Here is a 24,645-nt window from a genome sequence, read left to right as displayed (position 1 = left end):
TAACGCGTGCCACGCTACGCGTACCGTTCAGTGAGTGTTGACAACCTCTGCGCCTACCGACCTAAGGATGTAAGCGCGTAGTATGTCCCACTGACGACGATTTGGCGAGTGGAGTGTGTGACAGATTATGCGCCGAGAGAGGGGTGACAGAGAGTACACGTGGATGTACGCGTGATTAATCTTTGAGACTTCGGTTGCAGAATAGAGCGACGACGCTTTCGAATTACGTTTATTGCGACATCAATTATATTGACAATCCAGGGCAATTTCTGCTATCGGCGCCACCATCGCCGTCGCCAGGAGGTTCCTTATAAAGCCCAAGGGCGATAAAATCGTCGCCGCCTGCCGTTTGCTGTATGTGCGAGTGAAAACGTGCGAGGGTGAGCCGGCGATGGCGGTTCAGTCTCGCGCACGCAACGGAGGAAAGTGGGAAGGAAACGCGCCGTTTTCCGTCGCACGCAAGGCTTCGCGGAAGGGGGAGGGAGGACGGGAGTCGCATGTTTTCTCCGCGCGGCCCAGGTGACAGCGCGCGCCCGCCCGGGACACGGTATCTTGAAAGCCATCTGCGATGCGTACAGAGTCCGCGCTGCGCTGTGTTTGCGCGGCTTAATTCGCATTGATGCGAGAGGCAGCACGAAGGTCAATTCGTTCGCTACTGCTGCCACGCTTCCTCACTCCTGCGTTCTGGCAGCTAGTTTCCGGGGTCATCGAGTGAGATGTGTTCATGTTTGCCTACGCATGCGTGACACCATTCTTGTTAATTTAGTTGGTATGCCTATGTCTACAAGTTTATACGGCCGATAAAGCTACTGTATTCTCACTTCGTAAAGGTGGCCACTAATTTGCTATCGCAATCGATGCTTCGCCTTTCGGGCGAAACTGCGACTTTCTTTATTACATTTCCTCCCATCTAACGAACAACATGAACGTCAGCTCAAGATGAAAGTAATTCATAAAAGTTGCACTCGCAGGAGTACACGTTTCTCACGCAGTCACGTAGTGAAAAAGAACACTGCGCGTTAGTAGTGTACTAACACTAATACGTGCCGTAGGGGGCCGATAAATACTTCTGAACAATACGTGCTAAACCTTCTGACTTCAGCAAGTCGATTGCTTTAAAAGAGTAATTTGATTTGCCCCCATAGATACTATCTCTCTCCCGCAAGTGAACGCAAAGTAGAGCGCAGATCTTGTATGTCGCTTACAAAATCATTAAACGTGATTTTATTATTTATTTATATTTATCGATCCACTCCACTGTCCCTATGTGTTTATCTGGGACATATCGGAGCAAGAGCAAGCACAGTAAGCAAGTCCCATAAAGCTGTGGGCCAACATGTTTTTCAAACAGCAGTTAATTTCGATCCTCTATTCGATCAACGCCGTAATGCACGCCCACAGAAGCAAAGCCCGACTACGGAAACGCCAAAAAAAAAAACAACTTTGCCACTAGGAACGAATCATTTTGTCGCTAATGTACGTGCTGCTGGCCATGACGCTAGGCGAACAGGATTAATGTGCGGTGCGCCGCTAACGAACGATCGCATCGAACAACAGCTGCTCAGAGAAACGAGGAGATTCCAACTGTCGCCTACGTGGATGTGAGCGGGGACTATTCGCAAGACGAGGTGTTTTTTTTTCCCCTTTTGTTTAGGTGAATGCGTATGTTTTTTCTTCTTTATTATTATTTTGGCATGGAAAAAAACTATCCGTCAGGCAAGGGCGGAGTCATCTAGTCAAAGACGGAAGTGTATATGCCCCTCAGTGGAAGGCCTAAAGAAAGTCGCACTGTGCGAGAGGTGCCCGTTCGTATTCCTTTATCTTTCTGCTGCCCCGTTAATACATCCCAATGACAGCCCACCGGGGCCGATCGGGAAATAGACGGCTTCGAGTCCATAACTCGCAGTGATCGTCACTACTTCGAAACGTGCCGCCGAAGCAGAGAAACGCGAATGCCAAGGCGTGAGGTGCCCGCAGCGTACTGCAAAAAATAATAACCATAATGATGAAAAAAAAAAAGTTGCATCGCGACGCGCTCGCAAAAAAATAAAGAGCGGTAAAGGGTGAGTAATGCAAAAAAGGAACGCCGGCTCTTTGGGGACGCTATTGGGGCGCGGTTCCTTTGGCCGATTGCGTTTGATGTCGGCGCCCGTAACTCTCTCTCTCATTGGCTGTGTTTTGCGCGCGCTCCGTTCGCGACAGAGGCTTCCATTCTCCTCAGCGCAAAGTGACACTGATGGATCACCGGGCGAAGTGCTTACGACCCAAATCACAAACGCCCAAGCGCCTGCCAGTCGCTCACGCAGCACAGTGCGGAATGGGGCGTCGGGCCCGCAGGAAAAGGAAAAAGTCCCGAATGGGTGATAGAGGAGCACGGGCCAAGAAAAGGGGGCGGCGGCACGAGAGATTCACCCTGACGTCCCACACCAGAAGGCAAAGGATAAATAGACAGGGAGAGAGAGAGATAGCGGATACAGATGAGGAGCAAGATAAGGAAGACGGACGGACGCGGCGGGCATTGTGTTAATGACGGGATAAAAGGAGGCTTTCACGGGGATGGAAGTGGGGAAAACAGGGCAACGTTGAGGCCAGGATGGTTGGGAAGGGGGCTTCGAGGCGGGGGGACACACAGCATGATCTCATACCTGGAAAATCAGAGGGCGAATCCTGACACCTTCTATTATTGGCAGGAGCTTAGAGTACGCATCAATTGCGAGAGAGTAAAGGATAAAACGCGAACGCGGCATCTCTGTTTTTTTTTTCTTTTTTCTAGCCACTAATTCTAGCTTCCCTTAAGGGCACTGTTGCTAAACTGCGCAACCCATTACGCCCTTTGTTCCCGTTGACAAAAATATAGCGAACGCGATAAACAGCATTTCTGCTTCTTTTTGCCAAAAGTGCCACGTACCCCATGTAATGTGAAACTCCTCCATCGGGCTTGTTTAAAAAATATTGGTATCTATTTTGCTCCTATTATTAAACAGAGCAGACATGCGCCTATGTCCGTGCTATTTCACGCTGCCTGAAAATAATGCAACTCATTAACAAATTATTCACAGAGAAATTGCTTTAAGAGACGAAGGAAACCAGTAAATTTTATTAAAGTAAATTGCAAAATGTAAGTAAATTTACTATTTTCAAGATTAAACAAAGAAAATATGCATATCAAGCGGCATTCAAATTGCTTTGACCTAATATGAGTTGGCACGTTGACCATTCTTTGCCGCAGCAATGTGAAGTTTTTCAGTGCAAATATAGTTGGCCTCTATGTGTGTGATTACACACAAAGTGATGGCAGTTTTCAAAATTAACGTCGTCTCAGTCCTTGTAAAATCGCGAGTGAATGCAATGCAATAAAATGAGGCAATATTACTCGAACCAGGCGACCAAAACGAAAGACGGAAAGTAGCTGGGAGACGTTTGTATACGCGGAGGAAGAAAACGACACCGCGGATGCCAGTTTCATGGCTTTCTTTTTTTCCTACTACCGACCGATTCATGGCTGATCCTCCGTAGTAGGTCGAGCCATATCACCAGGCACCAACCAACCACCTGACCGACCAAAGTAACAGACAAGACGACGCCAGGCGCTTAAGCCCTGCTGTACACAGGGGCGCCTCTGCATCCATGGATGTACTTCCGAGAACCAGACTAGCTGCTCCGCTGTTGAGCATGACGTCACGGATTCATTTCATCGCGGCGGCAGCGGTCGCATTTGGGAGGGGGAACTTAAACCGGGTGTGCGCTGACATGTGGGCGCACGCTTAAGAATCCTAGGTCACCGATTTTCTTTCGGAACCGCCTGTTAAGGCGTACTAATAGCCCGTGGGTAACTTTGCAACGTAAGACCCCACGTGGTAGTTAAATCGGTAACGTCACCGGGGCCAAGCGTAGAGCACAAGAGATGTTCTGGAACGGGAGTTGGCTTTCCTCGTTTTGCTGCTCATAGCCCATATTATTATACGTTCAACAAACGCCAGTACCGAACCAACTTCGCTGCTATCAAGCACCTTACACTTGGAATTCTTTATTGTAAAGCTAATGAAAGATAGCGTGACAACAAGCGCTAATAGTGTAGACAATCTGTTTAGTTTACGCGTAAATCCACTGCAACCGTGCTAACGCGCCGCTCAACGCAGGAACGAAAGCACCGGCATAGCGCTGCATCCGCACGCCACCACATAGCCACGTCAGTGCTCTTGTTCTTTTTTTCTTCTTGACTCTCCTGCTACCTCACGACTGCTTGCCATGCCTTGTGCTTTCTTTCTTTAGTAACATAGTATTGACCGCAGTGCAGGCGCTGCCGAAGCGCGCTGTGAGCTCCTTCCTCGGGGTGCGTGCGCTCCATGACAGATTCCCCTGTCAGAAATAAAATTAGCGTGACGTCGGCTTTGATACAGACTGTATCATTGTTTCTTTCTCTCGTGGGCGAACACGTGCCAGGTGGCCTGATTTAGTTTTCTGTTGTTTTTTTTTAGCGGGACAGCGTTAAGGTCCCCCTGCCGCAGAAGATCTGGTGTCGGCGTTGGCGTCCGGCCGCGGAGCCCGCGGCCGAGGTGACCATATCGAACCACGCATCCCTGACGCCCTCCGCGTGGCGCATAGCCGTTGCTGAACTAATTGAATTTCCGAAAGTAAAACGCGTCATAAAATTCGTCAGGTACGACCTACGCACAACCTACAGTCACGATAGCGCCAGATTGTGGTTTTAATATACAAGCAAACATAATTCTGTTACGCGCAAACATCCAACACAAATCCCTTTTAACGAGATATTCCAGCCACCGTTTGAGGGCTGTCTAAAAGCAGGAGCGGCGCGGCCCGCACGGTTCCTCGCAACACCATCGAAGAAAACTACAAAGCTCGCCTTCGTGCATAGCGTTCGCCGCAAGCGTTTCCAGGAAAACATTACGGTTACGTAAGCTGCAGTTCCCGGGAAACGTAAGCAGTCAGGGATGTTTGAGTGCTATCGCGTTCCACTCTTAAGCCCGAAGCTTAAGCGTCCTCCCATTTGTTCTTTTTCTTTTCGCTAACGCCCTCTAACAGCCGACATCTGAAGCAAAAGAAATTGATTACTGGCAACACCGGTCTCATTGGCTGACTCCTATAGATCTGCGAATCCACATGTCAGCGACAGATGTACAGGCGCCGCGGGCCCGAATAATGAATTCTATCGATTCCCATTCCGCAAGGGCTATCAGAATGTTGCTTCGTTCGCTTTAATTAGTCAGAAGCGAAAGATGGGAAAGACGTATGCCTTGGCGCTTCTGCAAACCCAAGTCGTTAATTACGCAGGCGCTGTTTCAATATGCTTATCCTGCGAAATCAGTTGTCTACATCATGATCTCTTGCTGCTACCCGGAACGGGTTAGAGCGAGAGCTCTACTTGCAACGAGAAGCTTAAGCGTTGCAGCTTTTGTGTTCATGTATGATTTATTGCATTAGTCGAGAGAACGTGCTTTTTTTTTCGTCATTTCTTTGTGTTTCACAACCTCACTTTCTGCTTTCTTATCGAACACATCGTTAAAAAAATAAAAGGAATGGCTACAATTAGGAGCGACCAAATCAAATATGTATATTTTTCAAGTAGGTTCAGCAGTTTCCTTACATTTATTACTAATTCTTATGTAGTGTAAAGTTAGTGTTAGTTTCTTTACAGCAAAATTAATGAAGCAAACTGAGGCGGTTTTCCTTCGTTCAGGTTATGCAAGATTCGGCGAAAGTTCCGAGCAAGCTTGCACTCCTTTATCTGCCTTACAACCCTCAAAACCTTCACGATGTTGGAAACACAAAAACATACGAGATTTCAGGCTTTTTCAATACAGTTCACCCAAGAAAACACAAATAAATGTTAATGCTTACAGATTGCCCCCTCACACGGTAATCTATTGAGGGCTATTTTGACAGCTGGTCATCACTTATTCATGGCTTGTTTAAGTGCACATTTTCTATCGGCACGGCGACTGAAGCTAGCTCGAGAACTGAAAGATTATATATAGATATATATACACACACAAAACAGGGATTGCTCACGCTGGTGTACTGTGGGGCGTCATGCATTTATTACGGGGTGTGTCCCGAGATGAAGACGTCAGAGAATATTTCTTTAGCTCGTAGGCTTAAGGGAAAGGCAAATCGACATTGTGCTAAGAAATAACGACCGCGGCCCCGCCTGGGGACTCGCACTATAGGCCAAGATGAGGTCTTAAAGTTAAACTGTGGACGAAACGTCCAAGCTCGTCTCTTTATTAAAGTTTGAGTACGACCTAACACTACAGCTTTGTTTTATTAGTGAGTGGAATCGTGAATGAAGATCGACAAAAAGAGATGTTGCCAATATGCCTGAGATGACATCTCGAGCCTTTCTATCTATTGAAGGCAATGTTAACGAATTTCTCAACATTGCTTTGTTCTTTATTATTGTTTAACATTGGCCCCTGGCTAAATAGGTGGGTTAATAGGTGGCGGTAGGGGTGGAAGATGATTCCTGATTAGATGCTAGGGCAGCACGTGATTAGAAAGTACAGCAGATGGTTTCTTTGTGGGTTGCACATTAAGTCGACGAATGAATTGAAGTGTTTCGAAGGCAAGACACCCAAGAGGGGAAATATCGCTAAATTCTTTATTGGTGCACAATGCGCATCTGCAACGTTATTTATTTATTTATTTATTTATTTATTTATTTATTTATTTATTTATTTATACTGCAGCTCAATATAGGGCTATAGCAGGAATCGTGGAAAAGGGCACTGCTTTGTCAACGTGAATACCAATCAAGATCGTTGATCAGGAAGACGTGTACTATGCTATGATAGCTATGACAGAAGTGGAATTTTATTGATCTCGTAACTCAGTTTTCTCTCCTAAATGTTCAGGAAGACATATTTTAATGCGATTAGCGTTCCTTGCCTATTTCAGGCGTTTTTAGCCCATCCATCCATCCATCCATCCATCCATCCATCCATCCATCCATCCATCCATCCATCCATCCATCCATCCATCCATCCATCCATCCATCCATCCATCCATCCATCCATCCATCCATCCATCCATCCATCCATCCATCCATCCATCCATCCATCCATCCATCTATCTATCTATCTATCTATCTATCTATCTATCTATCTACACCAATCCAGGGGTCCAAGTTGTCTAACGGCTTGGGCCACTAGGTCGTGATGCCATCGTGACCATTGCATAACGTCATTGCAGCTTTGTCATCCGACTGTCGTGACGACGTCATGGTCGTTTCATCCTCGTCACTAAAGCTTCGTCATCCGACTCGCGCCATGTCGTCCTCGTCACATCGTCGCCATCATACATGCTTCGTAATGCAGTCTTCTTCACGACATTGCCGTCATACACTCATTGTCATCCAGTTTTACTCATACCGTTGTCAGGCCATCGTCGCCGTTGCATCAACGCCGTGCAATCGTCGTCAAGCATTCCTTGTGGTTCCATCGTTGCGATTGCCTTCGCGGTCATCCTAGCATCGTCATTCTAACTTCGACACCCAACTTTCATCATGCTGTCGTCATAACACCATCGTCGTCACGCAGCCATGGTAAGCCCACTACCGTTGTCGTCACGCTATTGTTTTACTATTGTCATCACTTCAGCAACATCACCGCATTATCGTTATGTCGTCGTCTTCATGCCGCCTTCGTCAATCCATCGACGTTGTTCCTTCTGCGGCATTCTATCCTAATCCTGCTGTCGTCCCCCAAGCGTGATTATGCGACTGTTGTGATGCCATCGTCATCAATGTGTCATTGTCAGACAGTTGCTATCATGTGTCCATTGTCATCCCGTAGTTGTCATGCCATCGTGGTCATGCCTTCATCGTCATTCCAGCTTCGTCATCCTTCTGTACTGTGGTATTCACCCCACTGTCCTCACGTAGTCGTCGTTACACCATCGTCTTTATTTAACAATCGTCATCTCACTGTCGTCATGCTGTCGCCGTCAAACCGCCTTCATTAGTACATCAACGTCATTGCTTTTTTGTCATACCGTATTCGTTAGCGCGTTAGCTTCATCAGTCGTCGTCGTCCGGCTAAGCTCATAAGCGACTTTGGCAAGCGAGTGTTATAGGCAAACTGGGATGATAACGTGGTATGTCGCATATATCCGATGCAATATCAGTATCAGAATGATCATCACAGACGTTGCATAAAAGGGACTTTAGAAATATGGTGTGTCGCTGCATAGCTCGAATGCTAATCACATTACGTGTCACATCACATTACATTAACGCTAATGTAATGCTAATCGAATACTAATCACATTACAGTCATCGTGAGATTAGTTCTGCCGTTATTTTTTATGTAACTGCGTATGCGCATATATGATCTGTAGATAGATAGATCCACATACATACATACATACATACATACATACATACATACATACATACATACATACATACATACATACATACATACATACATACATACATACATACATACATACATACATACATACATACATACATACATACATACATACATACATACATGCATGCATGCATACTTACATACATACATTGGACTAGCACGAGATATTGTCACCGGATTCTCGATGACGTCAACAATACATACCAATAAATTGTCGCATTCTATACGTCAGCTGTTGCAGCGTAAGAAAACGGAAATAAAGATCAAGGAAATAGAACAGGGTTGCCTTGACGTAAGACATAAATACAGGCTTCCCCGAAAAACAAGGAAGAGGCTGTGAACACATTAATTTGAGTGAGTGCGGAGTTTAGGAAATGGGATAGTTAACGGCCTGAGTTTAAGAATAAAAAAAAACTTTTTTTTCGAAACTAGTAACTGCATAAAGAATTTGGCTGGTGCCTTCGAATCGCAGTGTCTCTGCAGTGATTTATCATGAGGATGTTTTAAAGGTCTTTAAAGCAAATTTTCGTGAACATATTGTTTATAAGTCTAGCAAAACGCTTATTTCGAGGAGCACCCTGCTTTGTCATTTCTGTGTTTGTTTTCTTGTACCAAAAACTAAAAAGAGAGAAGGTAGAGTATATAGCTACATGGCGCTTGGTTAAAACGGTTGCCTAAATTCTCCATATTTTTTCCCCAAACACATTCATTTTAATCAAGGTTCGAAAGTGTCTGTATTACTGTTTAGCCCGCCAGCTCTCCACCAAATCATGGAACAAAAACAAATAACAATAGTTTGAGCGTAAAAGGAGGTAACGAGAATGATATTTTCCTATCTGGCAGACATTTTAGGAATGGGCAATAAATCATTAAAATAAGCTACGGAATGTCTGAAAGGCCTCCTTTTCTTTCCAGATAAGCAACCAACAAAAAAATAAAGTAAATAGCAGACAACACTAGATTTAGGCAATAGCATGCCTCCAGGGAGAAATTCACCCTCAACGATTCGCGAATACATGAAGATTTCGAGTAGCTGCGTCTTCGAGCAATATGGCGTCATCTGCTTAGCATATTATTGCCCGGAGGGGCCGATCATCAAAGCATAAATCAAGTGCATCGACCAAGAATAATTCTTTTTTCCCCCTTGGTAACGCATGTGCTTGTGGCAGGATTTTTCATTTTACGTCGAACTACTGGCGACATGTCCTGCCTTATTCCGCTTGTCTCCCGGCTTACTTCTTTTGTCCAGGCCATCATGAGCGCGACGCATGGCTTCAACTATTCCAGCAATTCATCATGACACAACACATTTTACGAGGCGCGGTCGAGCTCAGCGAAGATGCACCTTGCTTTTATTATATATATATATATAATCTAAAATGTCTCATATATGTAATCTAAAAGAGAAGAAAGGGGGTTGGGGCCCGATTATTATCAATCATATGATGAGAAGCCAACAAATAATGACACCGAGGAATATATATTGGCACAACTATATTGCGGCGGCTATGTTCCAGAGGGGACGAGCTTGATGTAGAGCGGGTGTTCAAGGTTAAGTGTGGAGACGAAGACGTTGGTTTTCTCTGATGACTGAAAAAGTGCATTTGTTGGCGGTTCTTGTCCGCGTCCTCGTCGATCCAACGTCGTTATACCGGTGAAGGTGCGGCGTATTCTTCATGCTTGGCACTCCTTCGCGGAACCGACGATCGAGCCCGGAATCACCATCGCGCATCGAAACACCGGTCCACCGGTTCAGTCGTCGCCTGCTAGGGCTGGCGCCCGAGTCCAGCCCCCTGCAAGAAACCTCGAGAAATCATTTGCCTCCTACAACTATCATGGCCACCGCAGCTGCATCGCAAGTAACACTGCAGAATCTTATGCTTCCGGAGAGCTTTAATGGTGACGCCTTTGAAGACGTCCAAAATTGGCTGGACCAGTTCGAACGCGTCGCCAAGTACAGCCATAAGACCAGCTCGGAGGACAAACTCTCGAGTGTCTATTTCTATCTGAAGGGTAATGCTCGTACGTGGTATGTCGAGCGGGAGAGGAGCTTTGCTACATGGGACGACTTCCGCACAGAGATGCTGGATACTTTTACAAGCATCGACAGGACGGAAAATGCGCAGCACCTCCTTGAAATCCGCATTCAAGCACCCAATGAGAGCGTGCTATGTTATCCGAAGACATGGTCCGTCTTTTCTGTAGCGCATACCCCGACATGCCAGAGGAAATAAAGCTGTCGTATCTCTTGCGGAGAGCGAGAGAGCAACCGTTTGCCGGCCTTGTAAGAAATCCACCGACATCAGTGGCGGTGTTCACAAAAGAAGCTACAGCCATTCAACGGGCCTTACAGCAACGATACCACCAGCATGACATGTCTACCACGACGGCGAACACTTCCGTACTGGAGGAGAGTGTTTTGGGAGGGTAGTTGGGGAGACATGATTTCGTGAACTTCAACTGCGCTAGGGACGAGACACCGAGGTAGAAGAAGACAAAACGAACGCTGCGAGTAACAACAGGCCTCTGCGAGAAGTTATCCGAGAGGTTGTGGGAGAAGAGCTTCGGCAGCTCAGATTTGTCATTGTCTACGGAAGCGGCACCAGCGTTATCTTCTTAGCTGATGTGGTCAGGGAATAAGTCCGGCAAGCTCTTTCAGCGGCAGAAAGTGATAACGTGCCGCGGCGCATTACTTATGCAGAGGCGTTTGCTGTCCAATCAACGCAAATTCGTGCCGTTGACACCGGCAACTAGGACATCACCTACGCCAGAAACAGAGTCGATATCGTCATCCCCGTCGACTCTACCGACCCCATCGATAACGCCAGCACAAACAATGCCGTGTCTTCGGCATGCGCACGCCACTCCTAGGCTCCATGGAGAGTTGCCACCGAACTATCAGCGTCGGAAAAACGATTTGTTGCGCACCAGTATGCTACTATTGCGGCGAAGCTGGACACGTCTATCGAGTTTTCCACAAATGGAACAACTATCGAGCCGCTCAGTACCCAAGCTTTCCTGCCTACCACGCCTATTCTCCGTATGATGGTGAACGCGCCTACAACGACACTCCTGTGGACAGTCTGCCGGAAAATACGACGACTCCCCGATCCCGCTCTCCTTCTCCTGCGCGCTACAATTCACCGACTCGTTGCAGTTTTACCGACCTCACTAGGGGCAGGTCCCCTAGCAAGCGACGGGGAAACTAGCCGCAGCGACCTCCGGGGGTGAGGTTGCCAGTACTCTAACTTCTCCACAACCCCCATTATCGACGAACGAAGACGTGAACATTCCGATGACGAAGAAGACGCCAAGTGCAACGACGAATACGATGGATACAACTACGAAAGACGTAATTGACGTCGTCAGCGGCGACCTCATCGTTCGCGTTGACGGCCTCCAACCAGCCGCTCTTGTTGACACTGGCTCCCATTTTTCAATCATAAGCTTACAGCTCGCCGACAAACTAAGAATGGTGAAGACGCCATGGCACGAGCCCCACATAAGAACCGCAGGAGGTCAACTGATGACATCTGTCAGGAAATGTAGGGGCCCGACTCTTCATCGCCGCTTGAACCTTCCTCGCCACCCTCATCATTCTTACTGAGTGTTGTAAGGAACTTGTATTGGGCATGGATTTGCTACGTGAGTACGGCGCCGTGATTAACATCTGTGACAGAAGCGTCACGTTTGCCACGAACTTAGATATTGTCACCCATGAGGAGCAATAATAACCTCGCTTACGTATTGCGGCGGAAGATGTCATACTTTTGCCCCGGAGTTACTCCCTCGTACCCGTGCACTGTGACAGCCTACAGAATGGGAGTGGAGTCGCTGAACACATCAAGGAACTAGCATTTAATTGCGGTTTCTCCATTGCCAGATCACTTATCAATGTAATCGACGGAAGCGCCGAACTCTTGCTGACGAAATTTAGTTAGGAGCGTCGACACATCGTTAGAGGGACTGCTGTCGCTTATTTCGACGAAGTAACACAAATACAAGACTGCCGCTTAGCGAACGAGGTGGCCCCTACAATCCACACAGCTGCGTCCATTGTAGACGTTATTCGGACGTTAACGGCCGTTTAGCAAAACCGCCTTCTTGAACTCATCAATCAGTACCAGGGCTGTTTTTCGTCTGCATCAAGAGTTGGTCAAACGCCACTTACCAAACAACGCATCATTACTGATGTTGACACCATACCTATTCGGCAAAGCCCTTATCCTGTGGCCCCAAACGAAGGCGAAGGAATACAAAAACAAGGGAAGACGACGCTGGAAGATAGCGTTATTCGACCATATAATAATCATTGGGCAACAACTGTAGTTTTAGTGAAAAAGAAGGACGGTAGCCTGCGCATCGACGTCGACTATCGGTAGCTCAACCAGGTCACAAAGGGGGACGTTTATCCACTTCCACGCATTGATGATTCCTTGGACAGGTTGCGAAAAGCGTGCTAGTTTTCTTCAATGGACCTGAAAATCGGTTATTCGCAGATCGAAGTGGATGACAAAGACCGGGAGAAAACCGTCTTTGTGACGCCTGACGGTATTTCAGGTACTTCCCTTCGGTTTTTGTTTGGCACCAGCAACATTCCAGCGTCTAATGGGCACTGTGCTCTCTGGACTCAAATGGCAAACATGCCTGGTGTACTTGGATGACGTGATTGCCTTTTCCGCAATGCTTGACGAACACTAACGAAAGCTGAAAACTGTTTTTGCAGCCATACTATCTGCCGGTCTCCCTTTGAGGCCTGAGAAGTGCCATTTTGATTTTCACGAGCTCCAGTACCTCGGTCACGTCGTCAGTAGCCAAGGAGTCCGACCTGATCCGGATAAAATTGCTGCCTTCGCTAATTTCCCGACCTCATCAGATAAAAAGGCCGTGTGACGTTTTCTGCGACTCTGTGAATATTACCGGCGATTTATTGCGAATTTCAAGCGCATCGCGTGGCCGCTAAAACAGCTCACCAGAGAAGATAGCTCTTTTACTTAAGGCGAAGACCAGCAGCGGGCATTTCACGAGCTCCGACAACGCATGCAAGCGCTTCGCGTGCTAGCACACTTCGATGAAGACGCCCCGGCGATATTGCATAAAGACGCTAGTAACGTTGCTTTAGCGGCGGTGGTCGTACAATGTCAGCAAGAAAGTGAAAAGGTGATCAATTACTTTAGTGGGACACCATTCCGAGCCGAGGCTAACAACTCCACCACTGAAAAAGGATGCCTCGCAATGCTGTGGGTAGTTCTGAAATTTCGTACGTATCTGTATGGTCGGTATTTAACCGTCGTTAGCGATCACCATTCGATCTGCTGGCTCATAAATTTTAAAGATCATTGCCGCCGGCTCGCACACTAGAGTCTTCGACTCCGAGTGTTCGACTTTATTGTCGCGTACAAGTCGGGAAAGCGGCACGCAGATGCCGACTGCCTTTCACTGTCTTCTGTTGAGTCGGCAGCACAAGGCGATGACGACACGGTGTTTCTGGGACTCGTGAACACTGTCAATCTTTCATGCCAGCAACGGGATGACACTGAATTGCTGCCGCTTACCGATTACCTGGAAGGACGAAACAACAGCCTCCCGGCGCTATTTGCAAGAGGGCTGGCGTCGTACTGCTTGCGCCGCAACGTCCTCTATAAGAAGAACTTCTCACCTAGCGGCAGCAACTACTTACTCGTTATTCCCTCATCGCTTCGACGTGAAATCTTACACGCCTGCCACAACGAGCCGACTGCTGGGGACTTGGATTACACTGGCACATTGGCACGGATTCGGCAGAATTACTACTGGCCGAGATTTACTGCGGTCGTTAAACGTTACGTTCAGACATGTCTGGATTGCCAACGTCGAAAACCGCCATCCGTCAAGCCAGCCGGCCTACCGCCTCCTATTCAACTACCGGCCACACCATTTGCACAAGCAGGCATGGATCTTCTGGGCCCCTTCCCAGCGTCTACTGCCAGCAATAGATGGATAATCGTCGCCACGGATTAACTCACTAGATATGCCGAGACAGGTGCTCTGCAACGGGCAACAGCAGATGAAGCGGCACGATTTTTTCTCGAATACATCGTTTTAAGGCATGGCGCTCCCGCAGTAGTCATCACAGACAGAGGTACTGCGTTCATGGTCAAGCTTTTGGATATCGTTCTACGTCTAAGTGGTACGTCTAAGTGCTACCCCTAAACAAACGGACTCACGGAACGACTAAATAGGACACTGGCTGTTATGATAAGCATGTATGTACGTAGATGTAGAGCACAAGAACTGGGACGAGGTTTTACCTTAAGTCACCTTCCCGTACAACACGGCTCGTTAAGACACCACTCGCAAGACACCGTTCAGTCTCGTATACGGCCATGATGTTACGACAACATTAGAGGTAATGCTCCTTCATGAATTTGATGACAACGAGACTGGTGCTGGAGATCACACAACGAGCGGGAACAGCTAGGCAGCTTGCGCGTCTGCAAATCCACGAAGAACAGGACTGTGACGCCAGACGCTACAATCTTCGGCACAGACCCGTAACACACAACGTCGGCGACAAAGTGTGGGTCTGGACACCTAATCGTCAGCGTGGGCTCTCTGAAAAGCTGCTGGGCAAATAATTCGGGCCCTACATAGTTCTCCGACGCATCAGTGACGTCCGCTACGAAGTTCTTCCAGGCGGCTCTCCCTGTTCAAAGTGGCGACGGCATTTACCCGAGGTCGCCCACGTGCTTCGTATGAAGCCGTACTATGAAGGCCGACAAGAATGCGCAGTTTCTTTATCGCTATTTTCCAAGCCTCTATCATTGGGACGATGATTTTTTTTTCTAAAGGGGGAGCAAAAGGCACGACTATATTTGGCGCAACTATATTGCCGCGGGTATGTGCCAGTGTGGATGAGGTTGAAGTAACGCGTGTTTTTATGTTAACCGTGGAGACGACGAAGACGTTGGTTTTCTTTGACGACTGATTAAGTGTATTTGTTGGTGGCGCTGCTCCGCGTCTTCGTCGATCCCACGTTGTTATATATATATATATATATATATATATATATATATGTATATTTGTTTATTTGTTACTAAGGAGGTTTATGAGCTTCGAAACAATACCGTACCGTCTTGGAAATAAGTCAGTCCATTCATTATTGAAGTAGTAACTTAGCGCGAATGAAAACACGGAAACAAGAACGACGGACAAGCGCTAAGTTACTACTTCAAATACGGACGACCAACTAGCCCAGCAATCAACTCTTCTAGAATTCACTATTGGGCCTCCAAACGTGCTTTTTTTTTTTTAGGTTACGTAGTAGGGCAAGTTTTGCACTAGTGGCCCTTCTGGTTCTTCCGAAAAGGCTTTTAGTGAAGGTAATTAAGGCTTGGAAATTTCAAAGAAAAGAAAAGGTAGCGGGTTCTTCTACGAGATAAAATAATTATTTGTTCTTCACGGCTAATGTAGCAAATTTATTGGAAAATGTTGGATGTCCCACAACCTTTCTCAGTTACAGGACTGCAGATCGCTGATCTAGTTTGTACACTCCCTCATTCCGAAACCGGCCAAGCCCCGTATCAGCAGCAACTTTCGACCAATCTCCCTAACGTCGGGCGCAGAGAAACTATTTGAAAAGGTTGTGCAGGTCCGGCTCTCAAATCACATAGAACTGAACAACATGTCCCCCTCCAACATGTTCGGTTTTCGACGTCGCGCAAGACGTTTTTCGTTTACTAAAGTACGAGGTCCTGCACCCCAACAGAGGGTCGGACGGTAAATTTGTATTGGCATTCGATATGAAAAAGGCCTTCGACACCACCTCCCACCACACAATCCTGGAGGGACTTGAAGCGGTAAACTGCGGAACGCGAATTTATAACTACGTGCCCTTGTTCCTCATTGACCACACGGCCACAATTGCATTAGGCTCGGGCGACTCTCTCCCCGGACACAGAGACGCTCCTATAACGCGCAATGAACTTACTAAATTCTTTTACTCAGAGAGAAGGGTTTTCCCGCCGCTTCACTAGAAACTAAGCAGGCCGCAGGCGGTCACACTCAGTCTCCTGCAAACGAACTCCTACCCAAATCCGGCGTCCCTAGCAGCATACATCACGAGATTTCTCCGAATTGTTCTTGCGTGGCCTGTGGTGAGGTTGCTACTTTGCCTCATATGCTCTGGGAGTGCGGGACGCTGGGCCCGAAGATCAGCAAGGAAGACTGGGGCGCGCTCCCGCGAAGTCCCGTCTTTGAGGACCAAATCCTCGCCGTCCAGCGCGCCCGCGATCGGGCCGCCCGACTAGCTCTGTCAGCTCCGTCGTGGGATTAGCCGGGTGCGCGTTTTATTGCGTTTTGCTGGACCAAATAAAAGTTTATTCACTCACTCACTCACTCCACGAAGTCCGACACCTTCAACTCTCCCGACACTCGCACCCTTCTGGGAGCCATACCCTCTCCACTGCTATTTAATGTGGGGATGAGAAAGCTAGCCCTGGAGCTAGATAAACACCCAAATCTCGGCTGTGCAATATATGCCGATTACATCGCACTCAGGGCTTACCAGGGGTTCTATTGGGACAAGCAAGAAACTCTTCAAAAGGCTATAGACACAGTCGTGGAATACGCGAGGGCAGGGGACATGGCATGCGCACCCGAAAATCTGAATTCACTCGGGTGCGTGCGAAATTAGCAAGAAAGAAGGACTGGATGCCAATCACTCTGACCCTCGACGGGGCGCAGATTCGAGAAGTTGAGGCACTCAGAATATCGGGAATGTGGATACAGCAGAACGCTGGAACATCTCACACCCTTCAAAAACTAAAGGGAGTCACAGGAAACGTGGCCAGAATGATACAGAGAGTGGCAAGAAGCAGAGACGGCCTAACTGAGGCAGAGACCGTCAGCCTGATCTAAGCATTCGTAATTAGCAGCATCGCATACGCCCTTCCGTATCAGGTTTTTACAAACCAAGAGATCACACAGGCAAACACAATAATAATAAAAGCCTTCAAAGCCGCCCGTGGTCTTCCCGAATGCGCTAGCACAGGTATATTCGAGGGACTGGGTCTGCACAATACTTTTGACGAGTACGCCGTAGGGACGTTATATGTTCAGAAGGAGCAACAGAAGGTTAGGCTTTCCCCTGAGATCCCAGCATTGCGGAGAGGAAACGGCACAGCTAGACCACAACGTTCGGTCGCACATCGTGGTGGCCCCAATTCCTCAAAACATGCACCCCAATTACCACCCCGGATGACGCAGAGCAAGGGTAAAGACTCTTCACAAACGTTTGGCACGGGAGCGGGAGTGTATAATACGGATGCTAGTCCAACCAGCTCAGACACCTTCGTCATAGTCTCTACGTGTCAGAACAACATATTAACGGCATCCTTTCAAAACCACCTCGGCATGCGTGTCAGAGGCTGCGGCCATCGCCTTCGCCATTCAGCACGCCGAGCACCAACTAATTCGGCTGTCCTATTATTCGACTCACAAGCAGCTTGACGCCTTTTTCCAAATGCAATGGCACCCCAATCAATAATCAAAATGTTAGGCGATTAACTAGAAGGGCACCACACTATCATATGGTGTCCGGCACACGAGGGACTGGAAGGAAACGCGAGGGCAGACCGTATTGCTCGAGGATTAAACGTCCGAGCAACGGCATGGCCCAGCGACGACCTCCTACCGAATTCTCGTGACATCCTCTTACAGAAAAGACCGGCGCGTACACGTTTTGGACATAGTCACTCGAATTTAGACAGCCAACAGAAGAGGGACTGGCGTCGTACTCAGACGACCAATACATACCACAACCTGCACCACCTACACCGAATACACCCCACGAGGTTCACTGACGAGCATCCGTGGTGCACGCCCACATCTACACCAAAACACCATCACATGGGAGGCCCCCAGGACGCGTCCGCACATAGACAGCCCTATAATACGCCAACATCTACAAATGACCAATGGGCAATGGGAGGCGTGGCTTGCGGACGAGGGCAGGGACAGCCAATTGGCTCTTGTTAACCAATCCCAGCGTGCCGCTAGTGCCAGTGGGACCCTGGAATCGGGGCCGCAACCATCGTCCCGTATTTCATTTATTTCCAACAAAGTTATTACTCATTCACTCACTTCGGGTGAATTCATCCTTTATCTCGTAGTAGTAACACTGGCAATTATATGTTCCCCCGTAGCAGTAATATTGCTTCATATAGGCTGCGGCTGAACTTTACTCGCAGTGAGTTATATCACGAAAACTGCAGCGATGGCTGAAAGCAATACCACCGAATTAACTCATCCACTTCTCTGTAACTCTGGCTTCCGAACACAGGGATTAAGTCTTTGTTGGCGCAGCAACATGACCGTTTCAAAAACGCAAAGAACAACTCCTAAAGCGACACTAGTGGCTAAATACTCTCATCACTTTATTTATCATTCTTTATACAGGCGCTGTAGCACCTCCGTGCGGAGAAGCACGGATTTTACTAAACATGTCATGTGACCAAAGGCTCTATGAAAGAGAAGTGAGGTTCGCGTGTACGGTGACTAGGGGAGGGCGCAAGCGAGAGGCACTTCAATTTCCGTCGTGTCTTTCAGTGCGAATAATGACAGAACCACTGTGCCGAATCATGCCGCAGTATACACTACACGTCTTCCTCTTCGCGATAAAATTGTAGGTCTCATTCGTGGCATAAACCGCTTTGAAATAACAGTCAAGCCCATGCGACGCTAGCCCGATGAGAACAGTTTACGGGAGAGGACAGTCATCGGGCTCTTGAATTTTTTTTCCTCGCATCTTCGCGATGGGCGGAAGCATCCCGCAGTGTCACTCCATGGCGTATCGTCTAGTCCACTCCTTGGCGATGGCATTGTAGGCGTCTTTGTCCGTCTTGTACACGTTGGCCACCTCGGGCACGAGAGGGTCGTCAGGATTTGGGTCGCACATGAGCACCATGATGGACATCAGCACCGTGGCGATGGTCAGAGATGGGCACCAGTGAGACTTGAGAATGTCCAGGCAGATGTAGCCGTTGTTGTTGATGTTCGGGTGGTAGATACGCGTGTTGAACTTCACCTCGGGCGGCTTGAAAGGGTAGTCCTCCGGGAAGCGAATTTTAAGCTTGAAAACTCCTGCGATTAAAAATAGGGCAAGTCCAGGCTGAATAATATTAAGAAATTGGGCCAGCTTTCGGGACCACCTGAATGCTTTTTTCAGCTTTGATTGCACGTAATATGCAACTATATCCTTTACTCATTCTTTTCAAAAACTATAATGCAAGACATGCTTTTGGCCGTAACCTCGACCTGCAGCATAAATAAATAAATAAATAAATAAATAAATAAATAAATAAATAAATAAATTTCAACTATACGTTCAAGTACACAGCCGACAAAGTAAACGTTTACAGAGCTCTATGAGCTCCCGCATAATGTGTGTCCATATCGCCGGTCAATGAAATGTTACCATGGTCTGTATCCCTAAGGCATGAGTCCAAAGGTGAGTGTTGGAGGGCTGTGGGATTATTTCAGTACTTTTGTTCACCACTGCAAAGGCATGACTCATATCAAACTTCTCTGGCCGATGGGAAAAAATGTTCAAAAATTTTACGATAAAGTAAGGTGAAAAAAATCTGAACATTATCATGCCCACCAGTGAACATGGGAAACAACCCGAAGCTTTAAGCTTTAACCTGCAAATATTTCCGTCACCTCTCGGCTCTACTAGTTACGAGCATGCATCTGCAAGCATGCAAACTTGTTAATTTTTGAAAACACGTTTGCTTTTGTATTTGAAGACTTATATAGTAACGACAGCGTCGCGCTCTCATTGCATCAAACGAAAACAACGAGTTGGAATGATCTGACTTCCTTAAGACACAAACACCAAAAAGCAGTTTGACGGCGAAGCTTCGGTAGTGTGTACATTTAAACCATACCGCCACATAACATGCGCTCTTGAACCGTATGACCAACATGGACAAGCGAGACTGGACAGAGCCCTGATACTAGCGTGCCAGCATTCTATCGCCGTTCCCGGCTAGGAGCACAAACAGATGCACTTAGTGATAGAACCACGTGGTATGAGGCGCCTAATACGAAGAAAATAGATAAAACAGCAATCACACGCAGTGCCCCCTTCCTCTTGTATATCTCTTTTTTAGCTCGCGTCGCTATTACAGCACACCATTAGGGCGCTACCCAAGGTCCACTCTCTAGACGTGCTACGCCGACCGCTGGGTTCCCACTTGGCCCACCTTTTTCGAACGGCGAGTCGTCGGGCCCTACGATGGTGGCCTGCCATAGGAACAAGTCGCCCGGGTCCACGGGCCCGGCCGAGCAGTTGGTCGGCGGGTCTCGGCTGATCTCGCGCAGCTCCCGTTGGATCTTGGCCAAGGCCGGCTTAGTCGCCGTCTTGGACATGGGCGCGCCGCAGAGGCCGCGCGCACACCCGACGGCGGCGCCACAGGTCTACCCGTCGGCCGATGTGGGCATGACGCCGCTTCGCCCAACGCCTCCCCGCACCAGCAGCGCAACGGCTCAACTGTCCGTCTTCGTCGTCGTCTTTCGCGTTGGCTCCTAACAATGGCGAGGTCGTCGACAGTTGCCCCCAAGTGCGGCGTACAGACGAAACGGCACTCAAGCTCTGGCATATGGCCGCTCCACCGTTTCAACCGTTCATGTGCTCTTCCATCGAGCCTATTGCCCCAAGATTTTCTTCCTCTTTCGCCATTTAACATGAAAGGCGTCCAATGGGCATTTCCTCGCAACGGAAGCACAAAGGATGTTCGCGAAGCGGCATCGAGAAAGAAGATAAAGAGAACGCAGCGAGGTCATCCGCCATCAGAAACAATAACAACACCAGGTCGCCAAAGTGGGGGACCCCGGAAATTCGGACCACCTGGGATTCCTTAACGTGCACCCAAAGCTAAGTACACGGGTGCTTTAGCATTTCACCAGTTGATTGTCAAATGCTTCGTTCTGAACTTTCGCCTTTACCCCTTTTGCTATGTTTTTGGCGCACGGTTCAATCCATTCAGTGTGGCCAATCCCCCTCGTGGGTACCGAACCATGTTTTGAGGCAACAACAACAACGACGACAACAAAAAAGCAAAACCAAATCAAACTAAACCAGTATTTAAACAAAAGGGTTATTTTGAGATTTTCCTTGTTTTCGCTGTTCATTACATCTTAAATTCATTAGGCTCCGAAACCTTATGTGCAGCAACAGTTTACTTAAATTCTTAAATCAGCTTCATGTATCTTGATGCACTTTGCCTTACTTCACCATTACGCATAAGTGTTTCTTTACTAGAATCATTTTTATTATTATTGATTATTTTGTAGTTTGTCCTACAGTACACACTGCATCCTCATTATTCCCTGCAGCTATAATTATGGCGTATTCCCTCAAGAGGATGCATGCAATAAAGTTAAGATCCGTCATCCTTGTATAACCAATTCACAATTTTGCTGCGCGCCACAACAAAGGAAATTGTGGCTACCCAATGTTGACTGAGCTTTTGTCACCGTGAAGTACACTTGGCTTACTTACCAGGCACTTCGTATACTAACCCGCCGTGGTTGCTCAGTGGCTATGGTGTTGGGCTGCTGATCACGAGGTCGCGGGACCGAATCCCGGCCACGGCGGCCGCATTTCGATGGGTGCGAAATGCGAAAACGTCCGTGTACTTAGATTTAGGTGCACGTTAAACAACCCCAGGTGGTCAAAATTTCCGGAGTCCTCCACTACGGCGTGCCTCATAATCAGAAAGTGGTTTTGACATGCAAAACCACATCTTGAATTTATTAACCTCGTATACCTCGTGTCAGTTCCTCATCCCTTATTGTTTCGTGCAGCTCTGCGCGCTTTTATCCAAAGGGACTGGTCTAAGTTCATGAATGTTATCTTTCATAAGCGGTATTGCCATTGGCCGGGAGCCTTCATGATTTGCTGGCACTACTAGCTAGCATCTGCTCTTAGGAACAGTCATACAAACTTTTTGTGAAAGACGGCCCACTTGTGCACTGCGACGCATTTAGGTGTGTCGTCTCTACTGCAGTTCGATTTCTATTGGTGTTTATTCAAGGAATGAAGCGTAACTATTCTTATTTATATTTTAAATTTCTTGTGATAGGGTAGCATTTGTTGTCATCTCTGTTCTAATTTTTTCGGATTATATATACGACTAACATGGGTATCTGAAAATGTTGCCCTGCATGGTCAATAATGCATATACCTATGCGCTAGTTCATCAGGGACGCATGAGCATCTACAAGAAACAGCATGGGCACTGCACTTCATCGGGTTCGAGCAGCTGTCATCCTACGGTTGTGTTTGATGACGAGAGGAGACTGTAATAACAAGAGCTAGATAAACTGCACTTCCAATGTGCAAGGAAAGGGCTTAAAGCGTAATTAGGAAATTAGACATGCTCTTTCGCTGGTTTTTTTATTGAGAAATGCACTTAGTCTTTATCTTCGCGCATTGTCCTCCAGCGTGCCATATCTACCGCATTTTACCTTTTAGTTTCTAGATGAAAAATCTCGAAAAAGAAACAAAGGCATTTACTCAATGTATTTCTTCTTTTTTTTTGCATTGCATACCAGACCAGAAAATGTGTGATAGGTGTAAAGTAAACATGGCAAGTACTAAGTTAAGCACTTTTGTCGGAAAACAGTAACAACATACATGTACCGTGTACCGTTCCTGCCTAAGTGCTACATATCAGAGACTGTGACTTTCCATGCGCTTATCCGCGACAGAACCATTCCCAGACTTCGACCTGACTAAAATCGTGGCTCGTGCAAGAAAAAAAAGTGTAATATGCGCGTCTCATTTCTGGAATGTACAGCCATTGGCGCAACATACGGTCAACTCAAAGTCGTGCTTGGGGTTGTGCGAAATATTTTATGAACAAATAGAACTCGTCATCGACTTTTACAGCGTTAAAAGCAAGTTTGATTTCCAAGGTACAGTTTCGCTTTCTAAAGCTACCAGGCGAAGTCGAACCTACTGCGGCACAACGTAACGCGCTGACGGCACCAACGCACGCCACGTAAGCAGGTACCTACACCGCTGCCTGGAATACAAGGATCTGCAGGAAGTGAGGCGTGGCACGTTCTATTCTCTATTTTTTTTAAATGTCTCTTCAGCGCGCGATGTCGCGTAGAGAGCAGGGCTTCGAAAAAAATTAGACCTAGAATAGAGTTCCCAATAGAAATAATATTCAGCGCTTAGATCAGACATCGTATAATCCTTGCTGTATAAAGTCAGTCGCGCCACTTTCGAGATTCTTCGGAAGAAAAACTTTTCTGAATAAAACAAATTATTGCCAGTACTCGGTTAACTGAGCCCGGACTAAATGTGGTTAAAGACACGGCGAAAGGAAAATATCGTGGAATAAACCTCCAGGCTTCTTTCTCTCTCTCGCTAGAAAAGGAAACTCTCGATGCATGTTAGTCAATAAAAATACGCGCGTAAAAGAGAACGCTCTCCCCCGTGCTGCAGTGCCGAAGTGGCACCTAGCCATTGAGGATGACGAACGGTAGCCTCGAAACAGGACACGTTGTTATTAGTGAGAAAATATGGGATGTTAGGAAGGAAAGTGATGGGAGATGTAAGGGTGAGGCAAACTAAACGGCAGAATGTGCCCGCGAACAAGCTTATAAACGCTTCATGGCCAACTCCCTCCTCCTCAGCGCCTTTCATGGTTTCGCTCCCTTAATTTGAAGCCCTTTATGGCTGTTTTCACGATTATAAGCTAAGCAGAAGAAACAGAAGATAAGCGCCACTGGTGCCGAAATGTAATTAAAAAAGAAAAGATGCATCACAGACGCCATGACACGGTATAGTCTCATTACAATATACAGTTCACGTGCTTTGTTTTGTTTTGTTTTTCTGCGGGAGACAGACGATGTGCTCCAAGTCGCACCAGAATACGTGCATCATCCAGACACGCCAACAGGGGCATTCATATCTAACTTAGCATGCATCTAGGTTGCTCATTAAACCAAACTGCGCACTAACAAAGAATCCAATGCTCGTTAAACGAAAAGGATTTTCTTAAGACCTGTTCTTGTAGACGCGACAACAAGGTAATTTTGATTAATAATTGCTGCTGGCCAACATCAACGGCTGGTGCATACTATGCGGCCAAAAACGGCGTGCTCTTTAGTGATATTAAGGAAAAGAAACGTTACCCATACCATTATTAGGGATTACAAAACCTTATCATAACGAGTGGTCTGAATCCTCAAT

General features: G+C 47.3%; 2 protein-coding genes and 1 long non-coding RNA gene across 4 annotated transcripts in view; 1 reads left to right on the top strand and 2 right to left on the bottom strand.

Moving 5' to 3' along the window:
• LOC126536805 (cell adhesion molecule Dscam1-like) overlaps positions 1–24,645 on the top strand; it is a 505,486-nt gene that overhangs the window by 210,852 nt on the left and 269,989 nt on the right. The window lies entirely within an intron of this gene.
• The window catches only part of LOC129386265 (uncharacterized), a 140,326-nt gene that overhangs the window by 71,156 nt on the left and 44,525 nt on the right, over positions 1–24,645 (bottom strand). The window lies entirely within an intron of this gene.
• On the bottom strand, positions 18,795–21,080 carry LOC126536437 (ubiquitin-conjugating enzyme E2-17 kDa-like). The gene is made up of 2 exons (XM_050183396.2): positions 20,642–21,080; positions 18,795–19,517 (listed from the first exon to the last, which is right to left on the bottom strand). Exons 1-2 carry the CDS (start codon positions 20,805–20,807, stop codon positions 19,213–19,215), a joined length of 471 nt encoding a protein of 156 aa, XP_050039353.1. The 5' UTR covers positions 20,808–21,080; the 3' UTR covers positions 18,795–19,212.

Source organism: Dermacentor andersoni, chromosome 4, assembly GCF_023375885.2.
Source record: "Dermacentor andersoni chromosome 4, qqDerAnde1_hic_scaffold, whole genome shotgun sequence".
In the NCBI taxonomy this organism is placed as follows: domain Eukaryota; kingdom Metazoa; phylum Arthropoda; class Arachnida; order Ixodida; family Ixodidae; genus Dermacentor; species Dermacentor andersoni.
This window is presented reverse-complemented; position numbering and strand designations above follow the sequence as displayed.